The sequence below is a fragment of the Zootoca vivipara genome, chromosome 2 (assembly GCF_965207765.1).
Source record: "Zootoca vivipara chromosome 2, rZooViv2.hap1.1, whole genome shotgun sequence".
Taxonomy (NCBI): Eukaryota; Metazoa; Chordata; class Lepidosauria; order Squamata; family Lacertidae; genus Zootoca; species Zootoca vivipara.
In genome coordinates this window covers 2915681-2930691 of record NC_142584.1, presented here as the reverse complement: position 1 = coordinate 2930691, position 15011 = coordinate 2915681, and the positions used below count along the sequence as shown (strand labels likewise).

General features: G+C 44.1%; 1 protein-coding gene across 1 annotated transcript; it reads left to right on the top strand.

The window, feature by feature from the left end:
• The first annotated feature begins 5780 nt into the window (after nt 1–5780).
• LOC118078694 (transcription factor Sp5-like) lies at nt 5781–14340 on the top strand. Its single transcript, XM_088662846.1, has 2 exons — nt 5781–5915; nt 13417–14340. Exon 2 carries the CDS (start codon nt 13540–13542, stop codon nt 14338–14340), a length of 801 nt encoding a protein of 266 aa, XP_088518972.1. The 5' UTR covers nt 5781–5915; nt 13417–13539.
• The last annotated feature ends 671 nt before the right edge of the window (nt 14341–15011 follow it).

The window sequence follows — 15011 nt, the reverse complement described above, 5'->3', positions numbered from 1 at the left end:
TTTTTTCAGGGTTGTGAAACTGTTAGATCTTCCACAGCAGATAGCAGTCTAAAATTTAGTATAGAAACATACCCAGATTACTTGAAAATTGTGGAAAGCTGACACTTATAGGCTTCTTTCTCAAAATCCAAGCATGAAGTAGGTCATGTGTCCTGCTTTACAGAGGGACAATCTTCTGTTTGATGGGTTGTTGGACAGGACTGTTCTGTGTCTGAAGGACTGTCTGGTCCACGTTGAAGAAGGAAGAAGAACAGGAACTTTGAAGTTCCCCCTGAGCTGGCGCTTAAGTTACCTGGTCACAGTCTTATCCACTATGATGCAGACATATTGCATTTATATTTAAACTGTAGTAATCATTTTTAAATTTGCATCTATACATATGAATTTGGGTTTGCAAATGAGTGGCCTCTTTGGGCCTCTTTTTTGGTGATGCATGTTGGTGGGTTGGCATCCATCTGCCTTGGGAGACCTTTGGGGGTGAGGTCAAGCTGTTAGACTGCTGCAGCTCCTGCTGTGGCTGTAGAGACTGATATGGGAGAGACATGTTTTGTTGCAGCTGGGGCAGTTGAAGGCATCTAGTTGTGCTGCTGCAGATGCACCATGGCATTTCTTGGCCACTCAAATTAACAAACCCCTGGACCGTAGACTGAGCAGGCACATAAGTTGCCGTCTTCCCCACTCTGGTGAGATATATTATATTTCTATTTTAGAAATTATTACTTCTAAATTTGCATCTATGCAGCACATGCAGATTTCATGCAAATGTCTGTCCCTGTTTTTGGACAATACATTTCTTCTTTAATCTGTGAGGCCACACAATGAATTCGATATCAACTCTGTGGTTGGGTGACTCATAGACAGAATTTGAAATTTGAAGGCCTTACCTACAATATGCAGTCTCCAGGTGTCCTAGGCTGCTTTTGCCTGCACAGGTTATGTTAAGGCCATGTGGCTAACGTGACTGATGGGAAGCTTTGCACCAGCCTGTGATGGTGGTTAATATAGAACTGGAAGCAGATAAGAAATCTTTGTAATGGGGATTATGTAGCGTTTACATTTTCACTACGGTATCTATTGATTAAAGCAAATGAAACTTTAAGCCTTTAGACTAGAGCCACAGTCAGTGAGCAGTTTGGAAGGAAAGTTACTTTAAGAAGTGGGCCTCCCCCATTCCCCTTGAAGTGGCTTGCTACACTATCAAGTGTAGGATTTTTTTAGCTGATCCCAGCCTTAGAATGAGGAACAATATCCTGTACACATACCAAGACTGAATTTTCCAAGGTTCTCTAATGAATATTAGCTCTCCCTTCAATGGCTTTTGCTACCATTCCTTCTAAAGGTTCCAAATTGGTAAAATGTTGGCTTTTGTCCAGTCTTCAGCTACATATCTGTGGTCATTAGTAACTTGCAATAGGGTTGACCAAAACCACGCTGTGTAACTTTTATTCTTTTGAGGACTGCATCCCCTTGGGTGTAAACCATCATACAAGTTCCTGTACAGAAATAACTTCCATGTGCAAGCATCCAAATACTGTATATAATCCTGGCTAACTGGGTGTGGTATACCACTGTATATGCAGTAATGTTTCACGCTTCTCTGCAGTTATGTTGCACACCAGTGCAGTCATATTTAGTTGTTCTCAACATCTGAATGGCAGAGCTCCCTTCGTTAATACGCTGGTGGTGTTTGCACTGGTGTATTGCAGTTCCAATCTACCTAAATCTATGTGTGTGGTTGCCACTTGAGAGCACTCTTTAATCTACCCCATTGTAACACATTTGTTAATTGCTCTGCATCATTTCCTGGCTCCCTGCATAGTCCCAGCTGGGTTCTTTGAAGTGCAAACAACAGTGCATCCCTTTGAACTGCCATACAAAGCTTGGTTCTTTCCCCAACCCCATGGAATCTCTTGCCCCACAGCTAGGCCTTGGCCCTTGTGCTTTGGGGGTGACCCTGATTCCATTCTCAGATACCCACCAGGTTCAGAACTTATTTGAGTTGCTGGGTTCCTCTCCCAGGTCTAGGTCAGATTGGTGAACACACAAACACCTAAAATCAGTTCATGTTTTTTAAAAATGCCAAGAAAGTCTACTCTCCCAGAGCTTCTACAGACACACGTGTATTGAATTTTCATTAGCCATTGTGTAGTGTAGAATCAGCCTGGGGCTTTTAATGCATAAAAAATTATTGTGTGTGTTGGGTTGATCAAGCCCTTATTTACAATAGTGTTTTTAGGTAAATTTATCAGGCATGGTATGCCACCTTGAGAAAACATTTTATTTTGAAAGCTGGCTAAAAATCTTACATGGAAGTTATTTCTGTGCAGGATGTTTGGATTATACTGTGTGAAAACCATGGTTATGTTCCCTCTGTGTATTCACAGAGAAGGTTGTGATTGATTGTGACTTTGCAGTGATGTACATACAGCCGAGCCAAATTAGGGCAAAAAGAATGTTTAGTTGATTAATAATTTGCCTTTTAGCCAGTTAATTAATGGTAGTTAAACTTGTGGTTACCAAAACTACAATATAGGTGCATTTTAGACATATTGAAATGGAAGATAACTTACAATTAAATAAGCAAAAGCTACTATTCATGTTGTTTGGAAGAAAGGGCAGTTTTACTTTTTGTTTTTTCTTTACCTATGTTACAACACCACACCAAAGTCAAACAAAGAAAAATCAAGAAATGCACCATTGCTTGCTAAATTTTAACAATTAAGATTGAGCCCAGCCAATAGATTGATTAATTCAGCTAATGCTTTGAGATCTCATCCATGAATACTGTTGGGGAGGTGAGGCTGATAAACCACCAAAGGGAAGAGAATAGCGGGCAGCTTCCGCATTTCTCTCCCTGGTAAGTCTAGGTGAGCTTTCTGCCAATTCATCCTCCCCACCAGGCACTGCCTGACCTATTTGTCCTCCTACCATAACATACCACCTGGATATCCATCCATCTCAAGCCAGCAGATACCGTCTGGCACCATCTAAGCTGCTGTGTGTCAGGATGCCCCCAGATAAGATAGCTGGTGGTGCAGCAACAATTGGCTTATACGATTGGCACTGGCAGAACAGCATCCAACATTCTTGTCAAAGCTCAAAAAGTTAAATAGGGCAAGGGCAAAATCACAGGTGTACTTTTCAGTTGAGAGGTCTGTTGGTTTGAGAGAGGGAGAGATCAACACAGAGAAGAATAGAGAGCTGTGTGCTCCTCCCGTAGCGCAGGTAAGGGTCCCTTCAGAGATATTTAACCAAAAAGCAAAGCAGCAAAACAAACAAACAGCAAGAATAGGTGATGTTACACCAGGGGTGATAAACCTGTGACTCTCCAGATGTTTGACTACAACTCCCAGCATCCCTGACTAATTCTTGGTCATGATGGCTGGGGCTGATGGGAGTAGGAATCCAAAAATATCTGGAGAGCCACAGGATCCCCATCTCTGTATTACGCCATGGAGCAAGCAGGTTGCTTTCTAGGTTTGTCCTTTCCTTTTGCCAAAGTACCCTGTATCTGCAAAAAAATCTGCTTGTGGCAGTCCTTAGTCGTGCTAGGAACTTAAATAGTTAATTGCCATGGCTTCCTTCCAGGTAAGGGACCTGATAACACCATTGTTGTTGTTGTTGTTGTTGTTGTTGTTGTTGTTGTTACTATTACTACTACTACTGCTACTACACATGGTGCCTTACAGAGTAACATAAACAAGAAAAGAGAAGTAGGAAAGAGAAGTCGCACTTCCAATGTGTTTGTATTCTAAATTTCGAACACTTTTGATTCCCAGGGTCCCCTTCCTTACAAAAGTGGAAATGGGGATTGGAAGGTGCCTGGGCCCAAACTGTTCGTCTTTGTTATGGTTTTGGTCTGTGTAGGCCACCCAGTTTGAATATACAAACTCAATAAGAGGTGTGAGCTTGTTTCATATTATTTATATCTCATTTATATTAGGTCTAATTTTGAGACAAACTCTCATCTCCTCACCAACACAAAGAAGCCTTTTTGTTTTCTGATCTTTCATATCTTTCAGAGTTGAAAATCCCTGTTCACACCAATCTGTTGTGGAGAACCGTAGAATAGCCAGTGCTCTTGAATTTTGTTTCAGATTGTATAGTACATATAGAGAGAGATTACTCAACTCAACTCTACTGAAATGTGTAAATGTTTCTTTGGTTGCCCTTGAATCTTCCCGCCACCCTGGCCATCCTCTCCTGCAACACCTTTGAGAACCACTGCCTTGAAATCAAGAGGGCAATGCATATATTCAATGCCTCTGCCAGTTTTTATGGCTGAAGATGGGTTGGGAACAGTGGTTTTTTTCTGGGGGGATGCAGGGGTATAGAGATACCCCTAAACATTTTGTTTGGCCTCATTGAGGGGCAGTATTTAAATTTTTGTTGTTGTTTAGTCGTTTAGTCGTGTCCGACTCTTCGTGACCCCATGGACCATAGCACGCCAGGCACGCCTGTCTTCCACTGCCTCCCGCAGTTTGGTCAAACTCATGTTCGTAGCTTCGAGAACACTGTCCAACCATCTTGTCCTCTGTCGTCCCCTTCTCCTAGTGCCCTCAATCTTTCCCAACATCAGGGTCTTTTCCAGGGAGTCTTCTCTTCTCATGAGGTGGCCAAAGTATTGGAGCCTCAGCTTCACGATCTGTCCTTCCAGGGAGCAGTATTTAAATATGAGTAGGAAAATGAGAGTACCCCTAAACATTTTTTAAAAGAAAAAAGCACCTTGGAAGCTGCCTTATTCCACTGGCTGAGAGCGACTCTCAAGGGCTTTAGGCAGGAGTCTCCTGCCAATACCTGGAAATGGGAGTTATCAAAACCCCACACATGCTGCAGGGATGGAATGAAACAGTGGCAAGGGTAGGACAGGTACCACATAAAGCTCCTCCCACATGTAGGCCATTACTACTGAGTGGCTCAAATTCAGTGGAAAGGGGTTGCAGGATTCCACTTCTTCACTCATTGCTTCTGTTGGGCAATTTGAGACTCTGGGCTTAATGATATTAGCTTCCACACTTTGGATGGTATTGTGTATTCAGTGGCGGATCTTGGGCTCTCAAATTTCAGCGGCACTCTGTGCGACGCCAAAATTCAGCACCCCTCTGCCTTTCGCGCTCTGTTCTAAATCACAGTTGCCGCCTCCCTGTGCACCCAGGGCGACCAAACCCTTCGTGCTCTCTCCTAAATCCGCCTCTGTACCTGTTTACTTCACTTGCTTTGAAAATGTGCCAGGGCAGCAGTACTGCAGCAGTTTGGGGGCCCTCCTGCTCATTTTGCTGAGTGGGCCCTGGACTTCTGCTCCTAAGTCCTGCCCTGGGGCACCCCTGTGCTGATTTCCACAGAGATAGGCACATGGGCCGCCATAACACGTGCAATAATTGGTTGCATTTAGGAATCGCGTACCTGCCTGCCTCTGGTTTGTCCCTTCTCTCCTCCCCATCCCGCTCCCTTTGCCCTGTACCTTTAAAGAGATAAAAAGAGAAGCCTCCGCTATCTTGATCGCACCAGCCCAATCAAACCCTTTTGCATCCATAACAAGCAGCCCAGCGGGGGAGCCCGGCACTTAAAGGAGATCTAGCCAGGCCCCTCTTTGAAATCATTCAATCTATTTTAATGATTGGCTCGCTCCCCGACTTCAAAGGCGCCTCCAATCGCCACTCCTGATAGGCTGAAGGGATGCCAAAAAAAAAAAACAAAAAGGAAAGGAAAGGGGGGGAGGCATGGGATTGGAGTATGATCACAGGAGGGAAAAGATGTAGACTGAGGAGAAAAAGAGAAATTTCAGAGAGAGGAAGAAGCAGACTGTTTTCCCATCTCTATCGGAAGACCATGTGCTCCCTCCACGGATAGTTTCGGGTGACTCCTGATGGAAACTGTCTTTGCAGAACTCGGACATCACAAACTCCTCCTTGCAGGTAAGGAGAGTCTGCGAGGGGGCGGGGAAGAGTAGCCACATTGGTTGGCTGATTGACTGAGTGCAGAAATCCAACAGGTGATGATGCTCTCTGAGCAAAGGTGTAGCAGTGGGAGAAGCTTCACCTGTTGATTTTTCTGCCTGACAAGCAGTTGTGAAAGAGCACAAGTGGAATCAGCTAGGAGTGGAGGAGAAATTGCAGTCGTAGGTTTACAGGGCAATCGTAGCCATGCCTCTACAGAAATAAATTCCATCAAGATCAGCAAAACTTACTCTCAAGAAAGCGTACAGAGGACTGCACTCTCAAGAGCGGCAATAAAATAAAGAGATATTAGTATGGAAGAGGTACGGAAGGTTTGTTGTGATTAAAATGCTTGTGGCTCTCCGATTATGATAATGTTGAGGGGGAAGCAGAAACAAACTAAATAACAATTATAATCTTATTGGTCAAGACTGGTATAGATCTGATTTAGCATTCTCTTAAAATTGCAAAACAGGGGTGGTAGGTTTATTTGGTTATTGGTGTGTAAACTTTGGAATTTCACAGAACTCTTTACTAGGCAGAATGGTAAGGTGGCTCATTCCTGGAATCAAAAATCCCGGGGCTGCAAGGGATCTGAAAAGGATCTAGTCAGACCCTACTGCAGGATCCTCCATGCATTTAACCTCAAGCACTCTTGCTTTCAAAATCACTTAAACTTCTCCTGACCATAGGCTTCTCACATCAAAACCACATTCCTATTTCAAGGAATAGCCTGTCAAGCACTCTGAAGAATAAGTGTAGATTAAGAAATGTGTGCATATCTTACATCAAAATACACTGGTCCTGGGGTGGGGCAACTGAGGATTTAGACAAAACAAACGGGGATACTTTACTGTTGGATTCTGCAGTGATTTTGTTGGGATATTTGGAAGGACAGTGTAGCAGACCACCAGTAAAGCTGGTTTTTACTTTGGTAGTTTTGTCTACTGTAGGATCTTGGTTCCACAAGAATTGGAAAGTGCAAGTCTCCCTATGTGTGAGTGGTTATCAAAAACCTAGAAATTAAAATTGTTAAATTTGATGTATAATGTTTAGTTTAAAGGTAGGAAATAATATGTCTTGAATTCAGTCAACATTTTAAAATATTTGCTCAGTTTGGGAACCAATATAGCAATCTTTGGACAGATGATAATCAAAACCATTCCTATTTATTATGATGTATCATAAATATTGATTGTGTCCCAATATTTGCTTTTATTTTAAAAATATTCTAATGCAGATACTGCTTTATCTGATTTCTTTTGTGAGGTCAGAACGGTATGAACTGTTTATACACAATCTCTACAGTAGACAAAAGAAAACAAGGTGTCTCTTGAGAATTTTATTATCACACGTAGCTTAGGACCATGATCTGCTTTCTGCTTTGCTTGCAGAAAGTCCAGGTAGCAAGGATTTGAGAGCAAGTGATGGAGAGTTGCTGCCAGTCAGAGTAGGCAGGAGTAGACCAGCCTTCCCCAACCTGGCACTCTCCAGATGTTGTGGGACTTCAGCTCCCATCAATTGCAGACAGCACAGTCAATGGTCAGAGGTGATAGGAGGACACCAGGCTAGGGGAGAAAATACTAGGCTAGATGGACCAACAGTCTGAGCTCTGTTATAAGACCTTTTTATGTTCCTGTGAGGGTGGACAGTCAATTTTTTTCATGCTTTTAAGCTAAAGGTCTAATAATAATAATAATAATAATAATAATAATAATTTATTTCACACTGCTGAGAAAGTGCTTAAATGCATTATCTCAGTCATCTTGACAATAGGCCTGTAAGGCATTGTTACGTATATTAATTATTATACTAATACAGTATCATTATATTATCTCCACATTGGAGATGACTGAGATCAAAATATAATGCTTGTCTCAAAAAGCCGCCGGATGCATTCTTCGCAGAAGGAACTTCCTAGTGCCATGCAGCCCAGTACAATGGATATACCTAATAAGAAAACAAGTTTCTGGTTTTTTTTGGGGGGGGGGAAGGGTGTCTGCTCAGAGAAGTAGCCTTTAACTTATTTTGGAGAGGGTGGCACCACCTCTAAATGAATAAATGTTGTTTCTGGGAGATAAATTCTATTTTCTGAGAGCTGCTAGAAGCAGCTTTGACACTAGAGGCATGGAGCACTTTCCACTTCCAAACTGAAAATGTAAGTTTATTTACAACTGCAGTCCTACAGCACAATTCTATACATGTATGCACACACAGGAAGGAAGCCCAATTTCCAATATGCATTTGCTCAGGAAAAATCCCTTCATTGGGACTTGCTCCCAGGAAAACTGGTGTTGTACTGTAGACTCAATCCACATACACTGACAGTTGTTTATTCATTTCTGACTTGGTTGCTGTTAGGTTTAGTATTAGATCTGCCTGCCTTCTAGGGATAAGCTCCTTTGTTACGCTCAATAGTAATAATAGGGTATCTTCACTTCTTACATGACTGATACTGCCTTCTTGCAGCAGAGCAAAGTCTTTGAATCCCTGCCAAGACAGATCCAAGACAAGTTCTGTACCATTCTATATCAAACTTTTGATACCAGCGCTATGAGAAAGGTCCCACCCTCCAGATTAAGATATGAGACACACTCCACCTAAACTTTTGAAAAGATACAGGTTTCTTGAATCAGCGTCCAGAACAATGAGTATATATCCTCCCCACAACTGCAAAGTAACCCAGTTAATATTCCCTCCTGGAGTTCGCTCAGAAATAAGTCTCCTTGAGTTCAATGAACTCAAGTAAGTGTGCATTAGGAATTGTAGCATTAATATTGTATTCAGGGTGTGCCTGTAATTGGCAGATATCTGGGACAAGCAACAGGGGAAGGGTGGGTGTATCGTGTGGCCCTCCAAACAGCTGGAGGGCACCACTTTGGCGACCCCTGTCTCTAGCTTGCCCCGGGTATTAATTTTTCAGGAGCACCTAGTTGACGACTAGAATAGATAACTGGTTTTGTCCTGCACAGGCAGTTCTTTTGTGCATATAATCTCAACCTTCTGGCAGATGATTATGCCTGTGCAAACTAAAGAACAGCAGTTCCACGGGGAAATGATTTTGCTGCTGTTCTAACATGAGGCTGATGATAGCCAGTGAATACTTAACTACTGTATCTCCTTGCAGATCTGAGGGATAAGACACAAAAAGGAGGAAGGAGGTATCTATGTTAGATACTTTGTAGTTGTCCTCAGGGTCTCTACTGTTTCCTGCTTGGCAGGGGGTTGGACTGGATGGCCCTTGTGGTCTCTTCCAACTCTGATTCTATGATATTGTAAGCCCCTTCTAAATAAGGCTCAATCAATACCATAGAATCATAGAATTCTAGTGCTGGAAGTGACCCTGGGAGTCATCTAGTTCAGCCCCCTGCAATGCAGGAATCTCAAATGCCAAATGCCCGTCCAACCTCTGCTTAAAACCCTCCAAGGAAGGAGAGTCCACCGCCTCCTGAGAGAGTCTATTCTGCTGTCGAACAGCTCTTACTGTGAGAAAGTTATTCCTGTTGTTTCATTGGAATCTTCTTTCTTGTAACTTAAAGCCATTGGTTTGGGTCCTACCCTCCAGAGTAGGAGAAAACAAGCTTGCTCCATCTTAGCATGAGCCAACAGTGTGATGCAGCAGCAGAAAAAGCTAATGCTATTCTAGGCCTCATCAACAGACGTATACTGTCCAGATCAAGGAAAGTAATAGTGCCACTCGATTCTGCCTTGGTCAGACCACACCTGGAATACTGTGTCCAATTCTGGGCACCACAATTTAAGAAGGATGTTGAACAAGCTGGAAGGTGTGCAGAGAAGGGCATCCAAGATGTTCAAGGGTGTGGAAACCAAGCCTTATGAGGAACAGTTGAAGGAGCTGGGTGTGTTTAGCCTGGAAAAGAGGAGACTGAGAGGAGATACAGTCATCTTCAAATACTGTATCTCAAGGGCTGTCACATGGAAGAGGGAACAGGTTTGTTTTCTCCTGCTCTGGAGGGTAGGATTCGAATCAATGGCTTCAAGTTACAAGAAAGGAGATTCCAACTAAACATATGAAAAAACTTTCTGACAGTAAGAGCTGTTTGACAGTGGAACAGTCTTCCTTGAGAGGTTGTGGACTCTCCTTCCCTGGAGGTTTTAAAGCAGAGGTTGGGTGGTCATCTGTCATGGATGCTTTAGCTGAGATGCCTGCATTGCAGGGGGTTGGACTAGATGACCCTTGGGATCCCTTCCAATTCTACAATTCTATGATTCTATGATCTTCCATGTGACATTGAGATATTTGAAGATGGCTATCATATCTCCTCTCAGTCTCCTCTTTTGGTGCCCAGTGCAGAAAAACCAGCTGGCCGCTCTGATCCCTCAGGTTGACAAAAAACACTTTTATTTTTTTTAAATGGACAGTTTGCTGTTGTTACAGTGGGGGTTTTGTATGTGTGTGGAAGCATTTTAACATTTTTTGCACAAATGAAATAAACTCAGTCATGTAGTCATGGACACAAGCCCTTTGGTTATCATATGGACAAAATATTGCTTTTGGCTCGTTATGAGTGGGTAGTGCTTCTCCCCAAACCAGTTTTTTTTTTTAAAGAGAGATCTAGGTCTTCTTTGGATGATCAGCCAAAATACGCTCTAAGAAGGTCCAGCCTTTCTGGATTTGCAGGGCTGTCCCACATTCAAAAGTAGTAGAGAAGTCTGCAACCCACACCTAATCTATGGGGGACTAGGAATGGTATAGCCATGCTACACTAAGGGACTGTGTCCATCACTTTTTTGGAAAATGAATCAGGAGAGCTGTAAACATGTCAGAGGGAGGGGGAATCACATAAAAATTTAAAAAAACCAAAACCTCTCCAAAATGCAAAAAGTTCACAAAATTGTGGGATATTATTTCAGAAATGCCATGTTTGTTGTATTTCCCAGGGACTCCTGTACTCCAGTGGATAGAGCAGAGAACAGTTCTGTATTTTATTTTATTTTATATATTTTATTACACACACACACACACACACACACACACACACACACCAGTGTGTATATATATATCAGTTCAAAAGCACACCAAAGTGCAAGTAGATAAATATGTACTGCTCTGGCAGGAAGGTGAAAGGCGTTTCCGTGTGCTGCTCTGGTTCACCAGAAGTGGCTTAATCATGCTGGCCACATGACCCGGAAGCTGTATGCTGGCTCCCTCGGCCAATAGAGTGAGATGAGCACCGCAACCAGAGTCTCTCACGACTGGACCTCATGGTCAGGGGTCCCTTTACCTTTATCTTCACACACACACACACACACACACACACACACACACACACGTGGAAAGAGTTCACAAAATTATATAGTCCACATGGGTAAAGGGGGTTGTGCCATTTAGCAATGTCACCAGCACCTTCTAATAGAAATCTGTAACTCCCATGCAGTGATGGGAGATGAACAGCAGGAATTGGTGCCTGTATGTGGGCAGCAAGACACTAAAAATTGTTGGCCCTGGTGCAGAGTGGTGGGAGGGGGCAGAAAACTTTCTTGGGCCAGTACTGTCTAGCTTGCTGAATTTGGGCAAGATTTGGGCAAAATGAAAGAACAACAAATCAATAGTTATTTAATTTATTTATGTATTTTTTATTGCCATCAGGGGAGGGAGGGAGAGATGGGGGGGTGTCAGTCTCGGGTGCCAGACTAACGTGACTGGCCTTGGGTACTATGTGTTTTAAGGTTGGGAGACAGGGGTGCCATTTGCTGCTTCACCTCAGGCAGAAAAATGTCTTCAACCAGCCTTGATCCCCCACAGCATGAAAGGTAGTTTGAGCATAGCCCAAGCTCTGCCAGTTTGGAAATTTGAAAGCTTCCAAAACAGAGGAAAACAGAAGTCACCTTTTTTTTCCCCTCATTTATATCTGCTCATCTCTTTGCTTTGTGGCTAATTTACTTTTTAACAGAAAGGGTAATTTAGAGGTGGAGCACCTGCCTTGCATTCAAAAAGTTCCAGGTTCTGTCTCCAGATATGGCTGGGAAAAGACTCCTGGCCGAAACCCTGGAGAGCCACTGCCAGTCAGTGTAGACAGCACTGAGCTCAATAGACCAAGGGACTGACTCTGCATAAGGTGGCTTCATATGCTTCTGTTTAGGGGAGGAAGGAGCTGGGAAGATTATTCTGGCTCCAGATAGTGCAAGTGAAATAGTAACCCGTTGTTCCCATATAAACTTGCAGGGGGGAATGTCTGTGGAGTTATGAAAATTTAACCTGAAACACAGTCGTAGGAATTTGCTGGAAGTAACATTCTGGTAATAATCAGAAGTACTAGTTGTAAAAATACAAAAATTGTAGATAGCTGTGTTGGTCCAGGAGCAAAAATCGCAAAGCTACTGTAGGGTAATACCTTTATAAGGTCTGGTCAAAATACCAAAAAGTCATCAGAAACATTTGGAGTTCTCCAAAACTCTTATTCAGACTGGATATTAGCCAAAATTGGTGGGGGCAGGGAGGGAGGGAGATGAGAGGGAGATTAGGGCATTGTGTTAAAACTCCAAAGAGTGCAGTCTCTGACATTATTATTATAGCACACAGGAGAAGTTTTGTGGTCATCATTTTCTTCCAGGCTCTGCAAGTTTTACGTTGCAGCTTTTCCTTATGTTTTTTGTTTTGTTTTAATTGTTATATTTTGCATTTTTAATACGTTCTGTACAATTGGTTTTTTCTGTGGGTTTTTCTTTTTTCTTTTTGTAAGACATCCAAAGCATTTTATTGATGCTGTACTTCTCTATTTTGTTTGTTTGATTGGCATCCAGCCTGAAAAAGAGTTCAGGAGAACTCGAAAGCTTGTTCATTTACTTGGTAACAATTTTGGCTGGTCCTAAGAAAAGGTGCTACTCTAGAATAGCTTTTGTTCGTAGACATATTCCTGTAATAGAACCAGTACCAAAAGTGAATAGCACAATTATGAACTGGTTGCACTTCTGAAACCAGTCTCCTGCCACCTGTGGTACACGAGCATCTTCATTATGTTCTAAGAATATTCCCAGGTGCCCTGCCTTAATGCTCAGTATCTGCTTTGCCCCATATGGGGAGGTGACGGTCAGGAATGATTGCCCAGCCACTGTTCCTGTTGTAGCAGCTGCTGAACAAAGCTTGGAACTTGACAACTCCTTTCTTCTGACAGCTAATGCAAGTAACAGTGAAGCTCAATGTCACATAGCACTCCTGAAGCAGTGGAGATCTCTCTCTCTCTCTCTCTCTGAATGCAGTTACCAATTGTAGTGCTGGAATGGGGAACCTGATCCCATACAGATGTCCTTGGAATCCAACTCCCACCAGTTCCAGCCAATGTGGCTGGTTCTTCGTTCCCCATCCCTGCAGACACTTCTAACAGGAACAGAGACATTTATAGGAGATGAGGCAGTCTACTTGAGCAGGGTTTAGAGCGCAGAACGATTATGTTTTAGGAATGAGGGATTATTGAAGTCAGTGTTGTTGCTCAGTCCTTTTTCCTTCTCTCTGCTTCAGGACTGGACCTGCAACTCTTCTCCAGAGGACGCCACTACCTGCCACCCCAGCTTGACTTTTGTGGCAGTGCCCACTACTCCCCATTTATCAGCCAGCAGTTCAGGAGCCTATGAATCTGTGGGGATGTTCCAACTCTGGAGCAATGAGGTCTCATCAGGCTCACACACAACCATGGCTTTTGGGCTGCCCAAGGTTACCTACCACGGGCAAGGGCCATCGAGCAGTGGCTCTGCCCATGAACTGCCCCTGACTCCGCCAGCTGAGCCCACCTACTCCTTTGAGCTGTCACCTGTCAAGATGCTGGCACCCACAATGCCACACTCTTATGCCTTCCCAGAGGCCCAGGACTTCTCTAGCTTTTTGCCTTTGGGCCCAGCTCCTCCTCCTCCAGGAACTACCTCCACGGATGATGGCCCTTGGTGGAGCCTGCAGCAACCAGGCAACTTCTCTCTGGGCCGGCCGCTGGTCCTAAGCCCCCAGCCCCCTCTTGCTGCTCTCCTGCATGGCACCCCCAAGGGGCTCCTGGGTACCACTTGCCGCTGCCGCCGGTGCAAGTGCCCCAACTGCCAGGCAGTGAATGGAGCCAGCGAGGAGCCAGGCAGAAAGAAGCAACACATCTGCCACCTGCCAGGCTGTGGCAAGGTCTATGGCAAAACGTCCCACCTGAAGGCCCACCTCCGCTGGCACGCAGGTGAACGCCCCTTCATCTGCTCCTGGCTCTACTGTGGGAAAAGTTTCACCCGTTCAGATGAGCTGCAGAGGCACCTTCGGACGCACACAGGCGAGAAGCGCTTCGGCTGCCAGCTGTGCCCCAAGAGGTTTATGCGGAGCGACCACCTAGCAAAGCATGTCAAGACCCACCAAGGAAAGCGAATGCGGGGCATGGCCATGGTGGCAGCAGCAGTGGACATCAAGCAGGAGTGATGTCTAGGGGATGGAGGGGGGAAGAAATGAAGCCCAAAGGGTGGAGGCAGGTTCAAGGAATCAATGAGAAGACTGAGGTGCTTCTGAGCTAATTTCACTCTCTGTCCCTGTCCCAGTCAGTGGCAATCAGTGGTATTCACATCATGAGTCAGTCCCCACCCCCACCCCGCCCAAAGGATCACGGGAACTGTAGTTTGGTGAGATGCTGTGGATTCTTGGTCCCTGACATGCCATTGGAAAAGGGAGTTAAATCAATTTAAACCGGAAGTGTTGAAATGCACTCTCACTGGCTTAAAACCCCCTCTTCAAATGCATGCATTGAAATGCTGGAGAAAGCCGACCTTCCCACATCTGTATCTACAAAGCTACAAGTGAATGCAGACTCCTTTCTCCATGCCGGTACTGACGAGGGGGGTTGAACTCAATTCAGCATGCTTGTTCTATGCAAGCCACATACCAGCACAGGTGGTCGCAGTTCATCCAGAAGCAGTAGTGGTGGTGGTGTCCTCATATTACCTTCTCTCACCACCAAATGCATATTATTCACAGCACAGCACTGGGGGTGGTGGTGGTGGTGAAGTGGAATATCTCCTGCGTCTATAAACACTTGATATTGGTCCATGGGAATTTGAAATATTTCCCCATCTTTGTGCTGGCCTCCCTCCTACAAC